Source organism: Megascapheus bottae, chromosome 30 (genome assembly GCF_031878675.1).
Source record: "Megascapheus bottae isolate mThoBot1 chromosome 30, mThoBot2.hap1, whole genome shotgun sequence".
In the NCBI taxonomy this organism is placed as follows: Eukaryota; Metazoa; Chordata; class Mammalia; order Rodentia; family Geomyidae; genus Megascapheus; species Megascapheus bottae.
The window spans coordinates 7,234,214-7,251,329 of record NC_143538.1 but is presented as its reverse complement, the minus strand read 5'-3'; the positions used below and the strand labels follow the sequence as shown (position 1 = coordinate 7,251,329).

At 45.2% G+C, this 17,116-nt stretch overlaps 1 protein-coding gene across 1 annotated transcript in view; it reads left to right on the top strand.

Moving 5' to 3' along the window:
* Positions 1 to 2,671: 2,671 nt before the first annotated feature.
* Positions 2,672 to 17,116, top strand: part of LOC150044372 (neuronal acetylcholine receptor subunit alpha-7) — a 73,099-nt gene continuing 58,654 nt past the window's right edge. Inside the window, exon 1 of the mRNA XM_090321518.1 lies at positions 2,672 to 2,775. Coding sequence (XP_090177644.1) covers positions 2,749 to 2,775 — 27 coding nt within the window. The 5' untranslated portion in view covers positions 2,672 to 2,748. The remainder of the gene's footprint in view (positions 2,776 to 17,116) is intronic.

The window sequence follows — 17,116 nt, the reverse complement described above, 5'->3', positions numbered from 1 at the left end:
AAATGGAGGCATGCACTTTAAAGGTTTCTCTCACTCTCTTCCCCAGCTATCATGAGGCAAGCAGCCTGCTTCATCACAAATGACACCACCTCCCCCTTCCCCCTTCTTCTCCTCCTCCTCCTCCTCCTCCTCCTCCTCTTCTTCCTCCTCCTCCTCTTCCACCTGTCAGTCATAGGCCTTGCACTTATGGCCTGGGCACTGTCCCAGAGCTTTTGAGCTCATTGCAAGTGCTCTACCACTTGGAGATACAGCTCCATATCCAGTTTTCTGGTGCTTAATTGGAGACAGGAATCTCATGGACTTTCTTGCCCAGGCTGTCTTTGAACTGGGATCCTCAGATCTCAATTTCCTGAGTGGCTACGATTACAGGAATGAGCCACCAATTAGTCTTCCTTCCTTTCATATTGTGTACCTCAGGTATTTTGTGACAGCAATAGAAAGCTGACTAACAGATGAGGTAAGGAGTCAGTGATGGTTTCAGAAGCAGGATCCCAATGACCAACTTGGAGAGGGGAATTCTTTGGGCTTCATGTTCCTCCATGATGGAAGGCCAGACTCTTAGATGTTTGCAGGGTGTGTACAGAATGTGTAGGCTCTCACTACACTTGTTTGCTTGTTTTTTTTTTTTTTTTTTTGCCAGTCCAGGGCTTCAGCACAGGGCCTGAGCACTGTCCTTGGACTTTCTCCAGGCTAGAGCTCTACCACTTGGGCCTCAGCACCACTTCCGGCTTTTTTCTATGTATGTGGTACCAAGGAATTGAACCCGGGTCTTCATGCATGCTAGGCAAGCACTCTACCACTAGGCCAAACTCCTAGCCCCTCTCACTACACTTGTGTGCGTGTGTGTGCACCAGTACTGGGGTTTGAACTCAGGGGCCTGTGTGCTATCCCTTGGCTTTTTTTTTTTTTTCTGCTCAAGTCTGACACTCTACCACTTGAGCTGCAGCTCTACTTGTAGCTTCTGTGTGGTTGGTTAATTGGAGAACAGAGTCTCACCGTGTTTCCCGCTTGGGTTGCAGACAGCCATTCTCAGATCTCAGCCTCTGAGTAGCTGGGATTACAAAAGTGAGTCACTGGACCTTAAGCAGCTCACATTTATTTATGCCTTCACTGATTATTGGATTATATATACATGGATCAGTAAGCACACATGAATTTGATAGAAAGGGCAGCATATTTTATTGCTGTTCTTAGCCAAATAACTAGGGCTTGGGACCTCATTTCTCCTGCTGGGGTGCCTGCAATCTCCACCACTAAGAGCCTTTTTCCTGGCTTAGTGTCAGAGGGCCCTGGGTCAGTTCCTGAGCTTGGGCTTCGCCCTGGGGGTCTGGGAGGGCGGTAGGCGGCGCCCTCTGTTGGATTCAGGGAAGTCTGCACATTTCCCCTTCCACATTCAGCTTCTTTCTGGGAAGCAAAAGTGAGTGTGAGGTGGTGGTAGGGGGCCCGGCTTATCTTCATTCCTGACTTTTTCTTTTTGTAAAACCTTCCTCGGCCTCCTTGAATATTAGTTGTCTTGAGTTAAATAAGGCCAGTGCTTGCAAATGGCTCACGCCTGTAATCCTAGCCACTTCAGGAGGCTGAGATCAAAGGGTAACCCAGGCAGGAAAGTCTATAAAGACTCTAATCTCCACTGAGCCACAATAAAATAAAATAAAATAAAAAGGCCAGAAGTGGAGATGTCGTTCAAGTGGCAAATTGTGCAGGGAAGCTAAGGGACAAGTGCCCAGGCCTGCACAGGACAAACCCAGCAGGCCTAGCTTAGACCAAGTTTGGACTAGTCCTACCAGCTAGGGATGGCAGTGAACTTTTCAGTGGTTGACAGAGGAGGAGGTTGATGGGGGGGACTCCGATCTCCGGCATTCCCAGCGCCTCTCCATCGCCGGTCGGAAAGGAGCTCAGAATCCAATGTGTCCGGGAAGGAGGGCGCGCCTGGGTCCTGGTCACCCCGGCTCCCGGCCTGGATTGGGGCGCGGGAGGTGGGGAGGCCCGCCCCAGCTCTCCCCGGAGGGCTCCTCTGGGTTTGTGGCTGCGAGCTGCCCCCGGCACCGCCCCGGGAGCCCTGCGCCGGGCCGGCCGAGCCTCCCCAGCGCGCACCCCCGGGGTGTGCCGCACGCACGCAGCCGCGGGCTGCGGTTCCCCGGGGTGGCGGTGGCGGGGTGCGGGGGGGGGGGGGGACGGGGCGGGGGCGGGGCTCGTCACGTGGAGGCGCGCGGGGGCGGGCCGGGCCGGCGGGGGCGCGCGCAGCTCTTTAAAGGCGCGGGAGCGGAGCCGGAGGAGGCAGGCGGCTGGGCGGCCGCGGGCGCAGGCCGGGGCGGACGGCGGGGCGGCGGGGACGCCGGGGAGAGGCGGGCGCGGCGCGCAGCGGGGACCCATCGCCACCCACCATGCGCGGCTGCCCGGGCTGCGTCTGGCTGGCGCTCGCGGCCGCGTCGTGGCTGCCAGGTGAGGAAATCCATCGGTCCCCGGGACTTGTCACCCGGACAGCTCCCGAGCCACCCCTTCCCCGGGTGTGTGTGTGTATGGGGGGTGGGGGGTCTCCGAGGAGGAGGAGGGGGGCGGATCGCGGGCGGGACGGGGCGCAGGGGAGGGTGGTGCCGGGCTTGCTCAGCGCGCTCGCTGTCTTTTCTTTTTAAAGTGTCCCTGCAAGGCGAGTTCCAGAGGAAGCTCTACAAGGATCTGGTGAAGAACTACAACCCCCTGGAGAGGCCGGTGGCCAACGACTCGCAGCCGCTCACCGTCTACTTCTCCATGAGCCTCCTGCAGATAATGGATGTGGTGAGCGCGGGCGCGGCTGCAGGACCGCCCGGGGCGCCCATGCCCGGGCTCCCGGGGCGGGGGCGGGGGGTGGCGTCGTCCTCTGGCCCGGGACATCCGAGCTGGTTCTCCCCCCCCCTCCATCCCCGTCCCTATAACACAGCCCTCCCCGGGGGCCCCCCAGGCTCGGATCTCCAGCCTCTGGGTGGACGGAGCTGGGCTCTCCTTCATCACCACCCCAGCCACCTGTGCCTGGCGACTTTGGGTACCGCTGTCCCCTCGGCTTAGGAAAAAAACTCAAGGCGGAAAAAAAAGTCTCTGGTTCTGGGGAATCCGTAGCGAGACGCGGACGCACTCCGGCTGTCCCAGGCGCGTCCGGACTCCTCTGGGGTTCGTCGGGCAGGGGCCTGGCGCGGGGCTTTTTGTGTTATTTTATTGGCTGAGGACTCAGTCCAGCCAGAGGTGGGTGTTGGGGTTTCCCCTTCCCCCAGCTGTTGGGTATGGGACGTATTTATTTTGCTGTTCTGTGGTTGGGCTTTCTGATGAGGACGAGTCCAGGGCTCCAGGATTTTCCCCACTAGAGACCCGAGCTGGGTCCCTGCCCCGTCACTCACAGCCCACTTCCAGGGTCCGATCCCGGCGTATTATTAACCCAGTCCCCCTGTCTTTTGTCCTTCTGGACTGTTTCCAGTGTCCAGCTCTGTTCCGTGGCCGTACTTTAACCGGGAGTGTTTAGTTCGTGTGGCTGGCCTGCGCATGGCATTTGCTCTGTTTTGAAGCTACCCAGGTGGTGGTGAGGTGGCAGGGGAAGGATAATTAATGGTCCTCGTGGGGGAGGAAATGAAGTGGTAGGAAGCAGGCATGGAAATAAAACAAACTAGCCACAACTAGAGAATGAAACAAGCCAGCCATCAAAAGGTTTTCAGGCCAAAGGCTGGGAGGTGACAGGTGATATTTGGTATTATGACAATTACAGAATTACAATCGTGGTGACAGATGGCTGTGCCAAATGTATATTCCTGTGACCGATCTCCTGATTCAAAGATGAGATGGATACTATGATATGTGACCATCTGAGAAAGTTACCAGGATGAATGTCGGAGAGGAGTGCAGCTTACAGGAAAGGAGGAAGTATGGAGGTTTTGAGCTGGGGTAGAGCAAAAGAAGTGAAGCTAGGTCAGAGAGAAATGGAGTTGGGAGGGGGTGGGATTGGGGGGAAAGACAGTCCAGGCATGAGAGGGAGAGGACTTTATAGAGCCACACCTTTGTTTCCTTGCAAGGTTTCTCCTTGGCATCTCAGTCACATCTGAGAGAGTTGCTTCTGCAGCCTGAGGCTTGACTTTCCTGCGCACAGAATGGACAGTGTAGTGTTTGGATTGTGAGAAGTTAGAGAAGGTGGAGATGACTTTCAAAAGATGGACCTCAAAGCCAGATGTTCATTTCCATATGAAAGTACCCAACGAGGATTCCACCAGGCAGCTGGGCTTCCACACTTTGCAAGTGGCACATCATGGTTGTGTGTGTGTGTGTGTGTGTGTGTGTGACTACTGTCCCCACTTGTCAACTTGTCAGGGCCTGCCTTAGCCTGTGTGAGCCATGTCATCCACAACAGCCTCTCATGGGACTGGCCTTGCTCTGGCTAGCTCATATGACAGCACAGAGCCGTTCATGTGAGTAAAGTAGACCAGGCTTTCAGAGAGGAGACTTTTCATGGAGAAGCTGCGGCATTTTAACCTGGGTCCCTCTAACCTATTGAAGAGACTCCTAAGGAACTTGATTAAGAAGAAGCACGCCTCTTAAAGGGGGAATGCAAGCATATGTGAGCATCAATGATGTGGAAAAGACTAAAAAAAACCTTTACCAGGCTAGAAAATATAACAAACCCGTTGCTGATAGATCACGCCTGTAATCCTAGTTACTTAGGAGGCCGAGATCTGAGGATTGTGGTTCCAAGCCGAAGCAGGCAGGAAAGTCTATGTGACTGTTATCTCCAACTAATCACCAAAAAGCCAGAAGTGGAGCTGTGGTTCAAGTTCAAGTTGTAGAGTGCCAGCCTTGAGCATAAAAAGCTAGGGGACAATACTCAAGGGCTTAGTTCAATCCCTAGTACACACACACACACACACACACACACACACACACACATGTCCACACACACCTTAAGCACCAAATGTCACTGTCCATGCAACAAGATGGCCACAGACCTACAGACATCATGGAACTCTTGAGGGGAGGGTCTTGCTCTCACTTTGGCCTTCAATGAAACAATGCACAAACACATTGAACTTTCCCAGCCCAGCGATGCCTCTTGTTTGTGAAGTGGCCTTGAGAAAAATACTTTCCCTTTCTAAGCCTTGTCTCCTCATGTGTAAAATGAGACTAATCATATCCACTTCAGGGGGTTCTGAGAGGATTAAAAAAAGAAAGAAAGTGTTTGCCACACACTGATGATTCACTGAAGAGTTACTCCATCTTAATTATGTAGCTACTTAACTCAGGGGTCAGGAAGCCTATGCCTAGAAAGGTTTGTTCTAGAAGCTCCGGGTTGCTCAGGAGGAAGGGCAGTGATGAGAACTCATCCACATCTCTCAAGCCCTTTATCCACCCAGTTTCTGCTGCCTCCTTCAGACCTGTCAAGTTCTTAGGCAGAAAATGCAGCTTAATCTGCTTAAACTGGCTGAACTGAAATGGATTCAATGTGACTTCCTGTGATCCTGGGTGAGGAAGAAGTCTATCAGGCGAAACAGCAACAAAATGCAAACATTTGAATTTTAGCTCTGCCCACGTCTCCCCATCTTTGAAACAGAGCCAGATCTCTCCAGCTAAAAATTTAGTACCCTGGACAGAGACATCTTGCGCTCATGAGTCTAGAGTGACAAAAATCTCAACTGGCACTAATTCGGTTCAGGATTTATTTATTTATTTATTTTTTGATGTGCTGTATTCAGAGTCTGGGTTTGTTCCTGGGCTTTTGTGCTCAAGGCTAGCACTCTGCTACTTGACTCACTGCTCCACTTATTTCTGAGTCATTTTTGTTGCTGTTGTTGGAGATGAGTCTCATGGGCTTTCTTACTAAGTCTGGTTTCAAACCATAATACTAAGATTTCAGCCTCCTGAGTAGCTATGATTACAGACATGAGCCACTGACACCCAAACCCTCCCCCAACAACTCTTTTCTTTTTCAGTCATGGGGCTTGAACTCGGGGCCTGGGTGCTGTCTCTGAGCTTTTGCACTCAAGGCTCATATTCTACCACTTTGAGCCACAGCATCACTTCTGGTTTTCTGGTAGTTATTTTGACATAAGAGTCACACACTTTCCTGCCTGAGCTGTCCTTGAACTTTGATCCTGGGAGCTCAGCCTCCTCAGTAGCTGGGATTACAGGTATGAACCACTGGTACCAAGTCATTTACCCTTTTTATAAGTAGAGATGTCTTAGATGGAGTGAAAGGAAGATGGCATATGATGCTACATATTTTATTTTCAGCAAAGATCACTTATTCTTTCCTCAATTTGTTTTACACATACTTTTTGAGCTCCAAGACTTTGCTGGCTTCTGAGATGAATGAAGGGATGATTTCTGCTTTTAGAACTTCCATGATCTGACTAAATGTATGGATGCATTTCTGGAGGCAAGTAGGAGCTTTCCCATGAGAGAAAACAGAAACAGTTTTCTAGGTAATAACACAGAGATGAAAAAGTTGAAAATATGCTATGGAGAAGGTTCATCAGGATCTGATGGATATTTGCTGCAGGTTTTGCTGCAAGACTGCTTATGGTTATTGAGAAGTTCCAAAAGAAGTATCTGTAACACTGATCAAGAATGTTTTACCAGCCCTTTTGTTAATCTGTGTTCTAGAAATGCAGTGGATGCCATTCTTCAGTATGATGATGCAGGTGTAAAAGGGGCCAGTATCTCTGCCAAGTTCATATTTTTGCCCAGGGCCCTAACCTGGGCATTTCAAGAGGGCATGAGAGGGCAATATAGCAGGAGTTTTGTGACCCACAAGACCAGCTTGCTACAGCATATTTTCCTAGACATGGAAACAATCCAACCATTATATTTGTATTAAATCCAAGAAGCATAAATTATAAATTAGAATGAAAAAATATGCATATATTTTAAAGACAAAACAGGACTCTTCAAAGGAATTGCTTTACCCCTCTGGTCCATGCTAGTTATTCAACAGGCCCCAAGGTGAAGGGCCAGGTAGAAAGTGGGAAGGTATGAGGAATTCCTGAGCAGGAGAGAGAAGTACCAAGATCTGTATTTAGACAGAAGATATTGATAGGCAAAGAGCAGGGAAGGGTTAAGGAGATCTATCTCAGTCCATTTTCTGTTTCCACAACCAAAGAGTGGAGACTGGAAAATTTATAAGCAAAGAGGTTATTTTGGGTTCTTTGTTCAGGAGGCTAGAAAATCCAGCAGTTGTTCAGCTTTGTGTGTGTGTGTGTGTGTGTGTGTGTGTGTGTGTGTGTGTGTGTGTGTGTGTTTGAATCTTGGTGCTGTTTTAATTCATAGCAAAAAGCAGAAGGCAGGTAGGCACGTACTGAAAAGTCAATGTACTAGGGGAGGACTGACTTTATAACCTATTCTTGGGGGTGACTAATAAAGTCCTGGAAAAATTAACCCAGATTTTTTTTTGTGGTGATGGTGGTGGTGGTGGTGGTATAAACGTCAAAGAGAAGGAAAGCAGATGAATGGAAAGAGGAAGAGTGGGATGGACATAGTCTTAACATTCAATTTATATATGCGAAATGGAACCAGTTAAGAGAATAGAGGTGGTGGGAAAGATGGAGGAGAATGATAAAAGGGGTGACAATGACCAAGATGCATTGTACTTGTCAACTGATGTGTGAATTGGAAATCCTTTGTACCATGATTTAAAGATAGTAAATCCATGTGGATATCAAACAAGGGAAAAGATACATTATAAAAGAATTAACTCATTTCTTGATGAAAGAAAGCCCCCTCCATGGGGGGAGGTGGTGTCTTAAGGACCAACACTGCTATGCTGAGCTTCTGGGGAATTCTGAAACCATATCAAGGTCACATCTAGGACACTGAGGGTGGGGTGGAGCAGGGGGTAAGTTGGAGAGATGTTTGGGATAGACTAGCTAGCATATACAGAGCTGTGCAAAGACATGCACTCACACACATAGAAAAACTTACTACGTGAATGCACCTCACTGATCCCCCACGACTGTGACTAATAATGATCATTAATTGACCTCACAGGTTTGTCACAGTGTGAAAATGAGATAATGCGGAAGAAATCATCTGGAAGTGAATGCAAATGAAAGATTCTTATTCACCTATAATTTCCATCACATTTGTCCTCTGTGATATTTAGTCGGCTATGTGGGCACATACATCCAAAGGCCAGTCTATCAAGTGTGTGGGTTTGCATAAAATAAATGTATGTCAGGAACACATGTCCAGAAGGCAAGGTATTTAAAACAAATCAATATACAGTTATGCACAAATATAAAACATAATTATGCATGAATGATTTGGGGGAGATTTTATAGATTTGGAGATGGCAGAGCCAGCTCTCTGGAAGCTTCAGTCGCAGGGTGTAGAACAAGTCATGCGTTTAGAATTTGCTAGCACAGAAGGCAGGCCTGGTTGTGGATCTAAAGAATCATGTTTTCTCTGATGTCTCTTTGGTAACCTCCTCTGTTGAGGTTCTTCAGATGTTGCATTTTGTGTTTGTTAGGCCTATGTAAAATGCCATCAAGTCTAAATACTATAAAAAATTATTTGCAAAATTTACACTCTGAAGCTCGTGCCTGTCATCCTTGCTACTTAGGAGGCTAAGAGCTGTGGATCCTTGGTTCAACGTCAACCCAGGAAGGAAAGTCCATGAGACTTATCTCCAGCTAACCACTAAAAAGCTGGAAGTGGAGCTGTGGCTAAGCTAGTAGAGTTGAACATGAAAAATCAGAGATAGCGCCCAGGTTCTGAGTTTAAACCCCAGGACCAGCACACACACACACACACACACACACACACACACACACACACACACACACACACACACACACTCTTTCTCCTCCCCCCCACTCTTAGAACACATTCTAGGAAGAAACATCCAAGGTAAAGCTGTTATTATCATAATAGTGTTTTTTTTTCTTCCTTGTTTTTTTGTGCCAGTCTTGGGGCTTAAACTCAGGATCTGGTGTGATCCCTAAGCTTTTCTGGGAGGCATAGGACAGACCCTCATAGTAAAGATTTATCCCATCCACAATGTTCACAGTGTCCAAACAGATCAACTGCTGCTCCCCCCTCCCCCCCCCCCCCCCCCCCCGCTCCCCCCATTCTTAATCCATTTAGGGATTGAAAAATTGAGAAGCCAGCTTCAATTTCTTCCGTGCTCTACGGGGAAATTTACTAGACTATTTTTTCTCTTCAGAGAGCCTTGAACTCCTATTTTGTCCTTCAAACATGTTTACGGCTCTAGGAGCGTATACCTACCACATTCCTTTATCGTCACGGACTGGGAGTTATGGGTGCTTTTACTAAAGGAGTCTTTCTTGTAAAAGGAACCTTTCAGGACTACCTCTGAAAGTGTCCCCCAGAGAGCAGAGCTCTCCGATTCTCCTCTTTCATCCCTGGCATGCTGCTACAGGAAGAGAAATGATACTGTCGTGGAGAGATGCCAGTGAAATTCCCCGCTCTCTTATTGATTTATTTTTTTTTTAATCAGGATTAGGTCGTGTCTTCCAGAGAAGGAGAAAGGCATTTGGTATCTTTTGGATGCTGTGAATTAAATTCAGGACTTTACTGAGCTATATGCAGCCCCCAGCACCCCCTCCCACCCCCCCCCCTTGCACACACATATACCCTGTTTGTTTGAGGTCTTCTAATAGCAATCCCTATGCAATTCGTTTCAGTGATTCCCTGAATTACTGCTATTGCAGGCAGAATAATTCCATGATTATCCTAAAACAGTGTGTCTGCATACATATTGTTCATCTCTATTACCCTTAGCTCTGATTGATATACATAGAGAACAATGTGATCTATCTGTATGTCTGTCTGTCCGTCTGTCTATCTATCATCACAAAATACGTTATTCAGATTCCAGCTATAAGGTTGAAAGTTATAATAGAAGCTTTGAATCTCAGTTATTGGCAAGCCCAAAGAACTAATATGAAATTAAATATAGGATTATGTAAAATCCAGTGTAAGAAATGGATTTAGAGATCTGCAGAGGAGAATGGCTGTAGGAAAGGCCTGAGGGTGAGGTTGCCCATGGCTGAATCAGGTAGCAGATGCATCAGATGACTTGTCTCCATTGCTGGTGGCAGAGGACTGGGTGTGTGTGTGAGGGAATTACAGTTGTCATGGTCAATGAATGCCACCTGTGAGAAATGCTCAACTTGGGACATTTACTCTTGGATCACTGAAAGCAAATTGTCTGTAAAGATTCCCGTGCAGTAGAAATGAGCTGGTGGCATTGCTGCTCTAGGGTGAGAAATGCAAAGGAAGAAAACTAGTTTGCTTTGTTTTGTGGAGAGAGAAGGCAAGGGGTTTAGATGTCAGAGCTGGGTACATTCTTATATGTGAGAATGAAAGAGAGGTGGTAAAGGGCATAAGAAGGGAATTTATTAAATGGTACAAGCAGACTATGGGGTGACAGCAGCCATATTTGGGGGTGCAGATATGAACTTTATAGACAAAGGACTGGGGCAGGGAGAGGTAAGCATAATTATTAAGAAGTGCTGGTCTCATTATGGCCTAGTTGGGTCATTATTCCAGTGTTTGTTGTTAGCGAAAAGCACATAGGTGAAAGGAGAGAAAGAAGAAAGAGACCTCAACAAATCAGATGAGGATTTAATCAGCACTGTTGAGTGACAGGTAACATGGAACAGGGTGGGAGAAACAAGGAGCAGTAAATGTGGTGTGCAGGGCGGGGTGGGGTGGGGGGGGAGTTAGGGCATTTTAACAAAAAGTATAAAAGTATTTGAATTAAAAAAAATAGTCTGAGCTGGCTGCTGGTGGCTCATACCTGTAATCCTAGCTGCTCAGGAGACTGAGAACTGAGAATCACAGTTCAAAGCCAGCCTGGGCAGGAAAGTCGGTGAGACTCTTACCTCCAGTGAAAACCAGAAAACCAGAAGTGGCACAGTGGCTCAAAGTGATAGAGTGCTAGCTTTGAGAAAAAGAACTCAGGGACAGAACCCAGGCCCCAAGTTCAAGCCCCAGGGTGGACAAAAAAAAAGATATTATTATTTGGTCTTGTTCTTCTGAAATTCCAAGGTAATTGCAAAGAGAATGAACTAAAATGGAGACAGGATGCCAAGGTTTCCATCTGATTCTCTTAACTCAGGAACCAAGTGAGTACTTAGTGATTCTTTGCAGATTAAAAAAAGGGGGGGGAGTTAAGCACCTCTTACAAAATTAGGCTCAGGCTGCTCTCTGATAGAGTATTCGTACATTTGATTCAATCATTCACACTAATAAAATTTGCAATTACAATCACTAGTCAGAAAGCATTAGTTTGCTATCTGTGTTTTCTTTTTTTTTTTTTTTTGCCAGTCCTGGGCTTGAGCTCAGGGCCTGAGCACTGTCCTTGGACTTTCTCAACGCTAGAGCTCTACCACTTGAGCCTCAGAACCACTTCCAGCTTTTTTCTATGCATGTGGTACCAAGGAATTGAACCCGGGTCTTCGTGCATGCTAGGCAAGCACTTTACCACTAGGCCAAACTCCCGGCCTGCTATCTGTGTTTTCTATAAAGATGTTTTCTTGGTATTTGAAGCGATCACTAACTCACCAGGAGGTTTATAGATGCAAATCTCATTTTGGAAGTTACTCCTTATTTCTTTTGTAAAAATTTGAACTGTAGCTGGGTGCTGATGGCTCATGCCTGTAATCTTAGCTACACAAGAAGCTGAGATCTGAGGATGGAGGTTCAAAGCCAGCCTGAACAGGAAAGTGAAGGTGACTCATCTCTACTGAACCATCAGAAAACCAGAAGTGGTGTTGTGGCTCAAAGTAATAGAGTGCAAATCTTGAATGAAAGAGCCCAGCCCCTGAGTTCAAAACAAGGCCCTGGCAAAAACAAGAAACAAGCAAATAAATTTGAACTGTAGTGCAATAAATTATTCAGGGTCAAAAACAACCCCACGAGGTGTCACAAAGGGACACACCTAACCAAATATATCACCAGTTAATATAGTCCTTTCCTCCAGGGTAAAACCGTTCATCTGATTTCAAACACCAGAGTCTAGTCTTATCCTTCTGTGGAATGGTATTTTAATATAATTTTTACTTCTGGCAAGTTCAGGGGATCAAATCTAATGCTCTATCACTGAGTTATAACCCCAGGCTGGAATATTATATGTAAGCATACATTATCTACTCTATTGGATCTGCCTGTTTACCTTTGCCAGTCACAGGAATAGTTTCTGGTAACTTTTTATTGCACACTTATAACAAGATTTCTTATAATATTGATGGGCATTTAGATTGTTTCTGAATTTCCTCTATTAGGCAGACCACTGTTCTGAATATTCTTCTGATTTGAGATGTACATGTCTGTCTCTAAATGCTTCTACCATCACTGTTTAGTTTAGAGTTATATCCAACACCTGAAGACTTCCTGATCCTAAAGAAAAGGATATAATTTTCCCTTTACTCCTCCTCTGCACACTTACTGCACTTCCTAATCCTGTTCCACATTTCCCCCCAAAATTACATAATCAGTTTGGACTAAATTAATCCAGAGCATTTGCATTAAAATTTGTGAAATCACTGTTCACATCTGAATGCTAGTGGGCGATGGTACGTACTGTTTTCTTTGGAGTTATACTACCTTTTTTCCAGTTGTAGGATTTTTTTTCATGCAATAATAATATTTCATTCTGAAGTTTTGCAGTACAAAGGTGAATTTCTCTGTATCAGATAGCTGTGGGTCCGTCCTTCTTTCCTTCCTTCCTTCCTTCCTTCCTTCCTTCCTTCCTTCCTTCCTTTCTTCCTTCCTTCCTTCCTTCCTCTTTCCCTCCTCCCCATTTCCTTTCCTTATTCCCTTTCCCTCCACTATCCTCCCCTTCCCATTCCCCCCCTCCCTCCTACCCTTCTTCCTTTTCTTCTTTCCTTCCTGTTTATTGTTGGGGAGTGAACCTGGGACCATGTGCAGGTTAAGTAGGCACTGAATTACACCTCCCTTTTTTGGGTACTCAGATTTGAACTCAGAACCTTGTACTTGCTAGGCAAACGCTCTTCTTCTTAAGACACAGCACTGAACCTTTTATTTTTAATCTGCTTTATAAAGACTTCTGTGTTTGCCTGGGCCTGCCTGCTACTTACACGTTGCCAATAGTTAGGATTACAAGCATGCACCACAGTACTCAGTCTTTTGTCTGGCTGATCTCGAACTATTAAGTATTTATTTTTAGAGTATTTTTGTTAGTTTTTAGAATGTCATTGAGATCTATAATCCACCTAGAATTTATTTTTATCTATAAATCTCTTGCCTTTACGCAGTTGTATGGGAATCTTGACTGATGATACAGTGATTTTGTTTCTCAAGATTAATTAGAGGATTATCATTATAATACTGCATGATTGTCAATCATATCACATTTGGACATCATATTATTTACTATGCCTGTACCCAAACTGACATGTCCATTATTTAAGAGTATGTATGAAATAGAGAATGTATTGGTTCTGGCAGATTTTAATATTGAAAAATATTGAAATGGCCCACAATATTTACAGAGTGCACAGCAAAGAGGGCTTGTGGGAAGCCTTGGCTTCTGTCCTGAGACTTCCTCCTACTGTCCATTCCCTTAAGAAAACAGCCTCCAGTTTTAATTCGCGGCTTGTATTTTTATGCCTTTGATTAAATTATCAAAGGGGGGCACCTGTGGTGAACACTTGTAATCCTAGCTACTCAGCTGTTAAGATCTGAAGTTTGAGGATTCAAAACCAGAGCCAGCAGAAAAGTCACCAGCACTCTTTTTTCCAATTAACCAGTAACAAAACCAAACCAAACCCTGACAGAAGGAATGGCTCAAGTGGCAGAGCATCAGCTATAAACAAAAAAAAGCCAAGTAAGAATGCACAGGCCTGAGATCCATTAGCAGCAAAAACACACATGAAACTCAAACAATGTAAATGCCTACTAAGATTAAAGTGCTTTTATTTGATTAGTGTCAGTAAAGATCCTTTCAATTTTTTAGGAGGGATTTTTTTTAAAGAAAGGGTCTAGATACATTAAATTTTGTAGAGTTTATCAAAGCAAAGAATAATCCATGAACCAGGCAGCACTCACTCAGAACCGGAAAAATTTCAGGAAGCTTCATCCAGCTGTGAGTTTCTACAGGCTAAGTGTGAAAGTAAAGCAAAAGAAATCGCTGGATTGAACAGCTCAAAAAATTGAATCACTCCAAAACTAATATTCAAAGAAACAACCATCCCATCAAAAGATGGGCCAAAGACTTAAAGAGAGTCATTTCTGAAGAAGAAATAAGAATGGCCTATAGACACATGAAGAAATGCTCGACATCTCTGGTCATAAAAGAAATGCAAATCAAAACAACTCTGAGATTCCACTTCACTCCAGTTAGAATGGCCAGGATCAAGAAAACTAATAACAGATGCTGGAGGGGATGTGGTCAGGAGGGATCCCTACTACACTGTTGGTGGGAGTGCAAACTCATTCAACCACTATGGAAAGCAGTATGGCAGTGCCTCAAAAGACTAAACATAGAGCTCCCCTATGACCCAGCAATTCCACTACTTGGCATTTACCTAACCATCCAAAAACAAGGACATACTAAATCCACTAGCACAACAATGTTCATTGCAGCACTATTTACCATAGCAACAATATGGAAGCAACCTAGATGCCCCTCCGTTGATGAGTGGATCAACAAGATGTGATATTTATACACAATGGAATTCTATGCTGCTGTCAGAAAGAACGACATCTCCCCATTTGTAAGGAAATGGAAAGACTTAGAAAAAATCATATTAAGTGAAGTAAGCTAGACTCAAAGGAACATAGGCTCAATGGTTTCCTTCATTTGCCATAACCAGTAGAAACTATGGACTTTTCTAGGAGAGATTTGCAATAGAGCCAAACCTAGATACAGAAGGCCATACAGTGTGACGCTAAATGAAAGGACCTCCAGGATATAGAAACAAAAGCCATTTAATGAGTGACTGTTGTCCTTAATGTACTATGTTATCTCTCATCTCTTTTGCTGTCCCTTGGTTATCTCATATTGTTACAGTATTTCACTTTGTTATCTGATATATTGGATACATGCATATTTGGTTATTTGAAATTGGATAGGAAAGGGGGGAAAACAAGATGAGGGTGGGGGTGGGAGGAAGGAAATGGGGACCAAGACATGAGAAAGGGTGTCAATGTATGTGAAGTAATGCACCTTCCATCTGGCGACGAATGTAATGCAATCCTTTTATTAATTACAATAAAAATATATGAAAAAAATCGCTGGATTGGCTACACTTAGGTATTCACCTTACTGAGTGTGCTTGTATTGATTGGCTGAAAGTTAGCTGCTTGTTATACTGGTAAAACTTCTTTCTTAGGTTTGGTAGGTTGTGATTTGACACATAACTTCAGACTGATGACCTATAATTTAGCATCTTGTTTATACTGACAGGCAGTGTGTCTTCAAATCACGGTAATGAGGTTGGTGGCTCATCAGTGACATGGAGACAGACTTTGTTTTTTTTGGTTCATAATGTACTCTGAAAGAAAATCAAAACCAGGCTGAGAGTGTGGCCGTAGAGTGCTTGCCTAGCATTCACAAAGAGCTGGGTTCTATTCTTCGGTACCACATACACAGAAAATGCTAGAAGTGGTGCTGTGGCTCAAGTGGTAGAGCTCTAGCCTTGAAAAAGAAAAGCCCAGGCACAGTGCTCAGGCCCTGAGCTCAAGCCCCAGGACTGGCCAACCCCCCCTCCACTCATCTATTAAATAAAATATATTGTAGGTTTTAGAAGTCAGTTGGTCAAGGGCTGGGGATGCAGTGCAGGGATAAAGCAATTACCTAGCATATGCAAAACGCTGGGTTCATCCCTGGAACTGCAAAAGAGAAAAACAAAATCAACTGTTCCAGAACTCTTAAGACCACATTTAAACATTTAATGATAAAGTTTTCTTTTGAATGAAAAAGTTACTTTTACATTTTTCATCAAATATAGTCACTTAGAAAATACATGACAGGGTGGCTTTAGGATGGTATTTTATATTTGCAAAAGATACCTGTAGATGAAACACGATTACTATTTCTTGTTTGCTAATTAAGGCACAATAAATAGATAGGCCAACAAAAGAAAAGGACCAACCTAGTTGGATCTCAGTATTTGCAAATGAAGGTGTGAAAGGTGCTAATAGAGCCTGTTGGAAGCTGGAGTGGGGTAGGGGTTACCAGAAGGAAGGAAATAAGTGGGGGAAGGACGTGTGCCTCTAAGTGGGATATAGAAACTCTGGATCCTTGCCTCCCACTCATCTTCGGTGAGCCACTATGGTGAACAGACTTCCTTCACTAGACCATGGAGATGGACCAAGATGGTACAGGACGGGACTTATACCATCATTTACCATGCCACTTCAGGTCTAACCAGCCGTGGATACAGAAACTGGGGCTACAAATAAACCTTTTCTCCTTTTACATCCATTCTCTCAGGCATTTTATCATGGTAATGGGAAAGTGTCTTATCGCCACGATTATTCTTCAATGACACCAACCTATAATAGTTGCAAGTCAGACCACATATAATTTTTTTTTAAGTGAGATAATTTCAGGCAGTCTGGGATATTTGTAGTGTGAAGAACATCTCTCTCCAGATCTGGCTTTAAGACTTCCCTGTCTGTATTCGTGGCATTGTGTGTTGTGACTTGTGACAGAGTGAACAAGCAGCAGTAGCTGCTGTTCTTCCACGCCTGGGCCCAGGGAGCCATGTGTATGGAATTGTGGCCTCAGGCACAAGAGGCATTTCGTTTCAGTTTTCTGCCTGCAGAATGGAGTACCACACAGTTGCTGTAAATTCCTTCTGGCCTCCATTCACTGGGAACAGAACAGGACTTTGCATCCTGTTCTGTGCATGGGACAATTAATGCAATGATGGTGATCCAGTGCAGTCTTTGACAATAACCATCAGGCATGCATTAAAGCAGCAGTGGACAGATGGCCTCCCCATTGTCTCTGACAGGGAAAATTATGGGCAGTGGATTAAAGTACAAACTGGGAAGGCATATTCATGACAGGACGTGTGGCATTAGGAGTAGCAGCTGCTGGTCAGTGATGGTAGTCACGCAAAGACAGCTCCCCCCTGGCTGCCTGGGTTTTTTTCCCCCCCACAAATACCTCTTG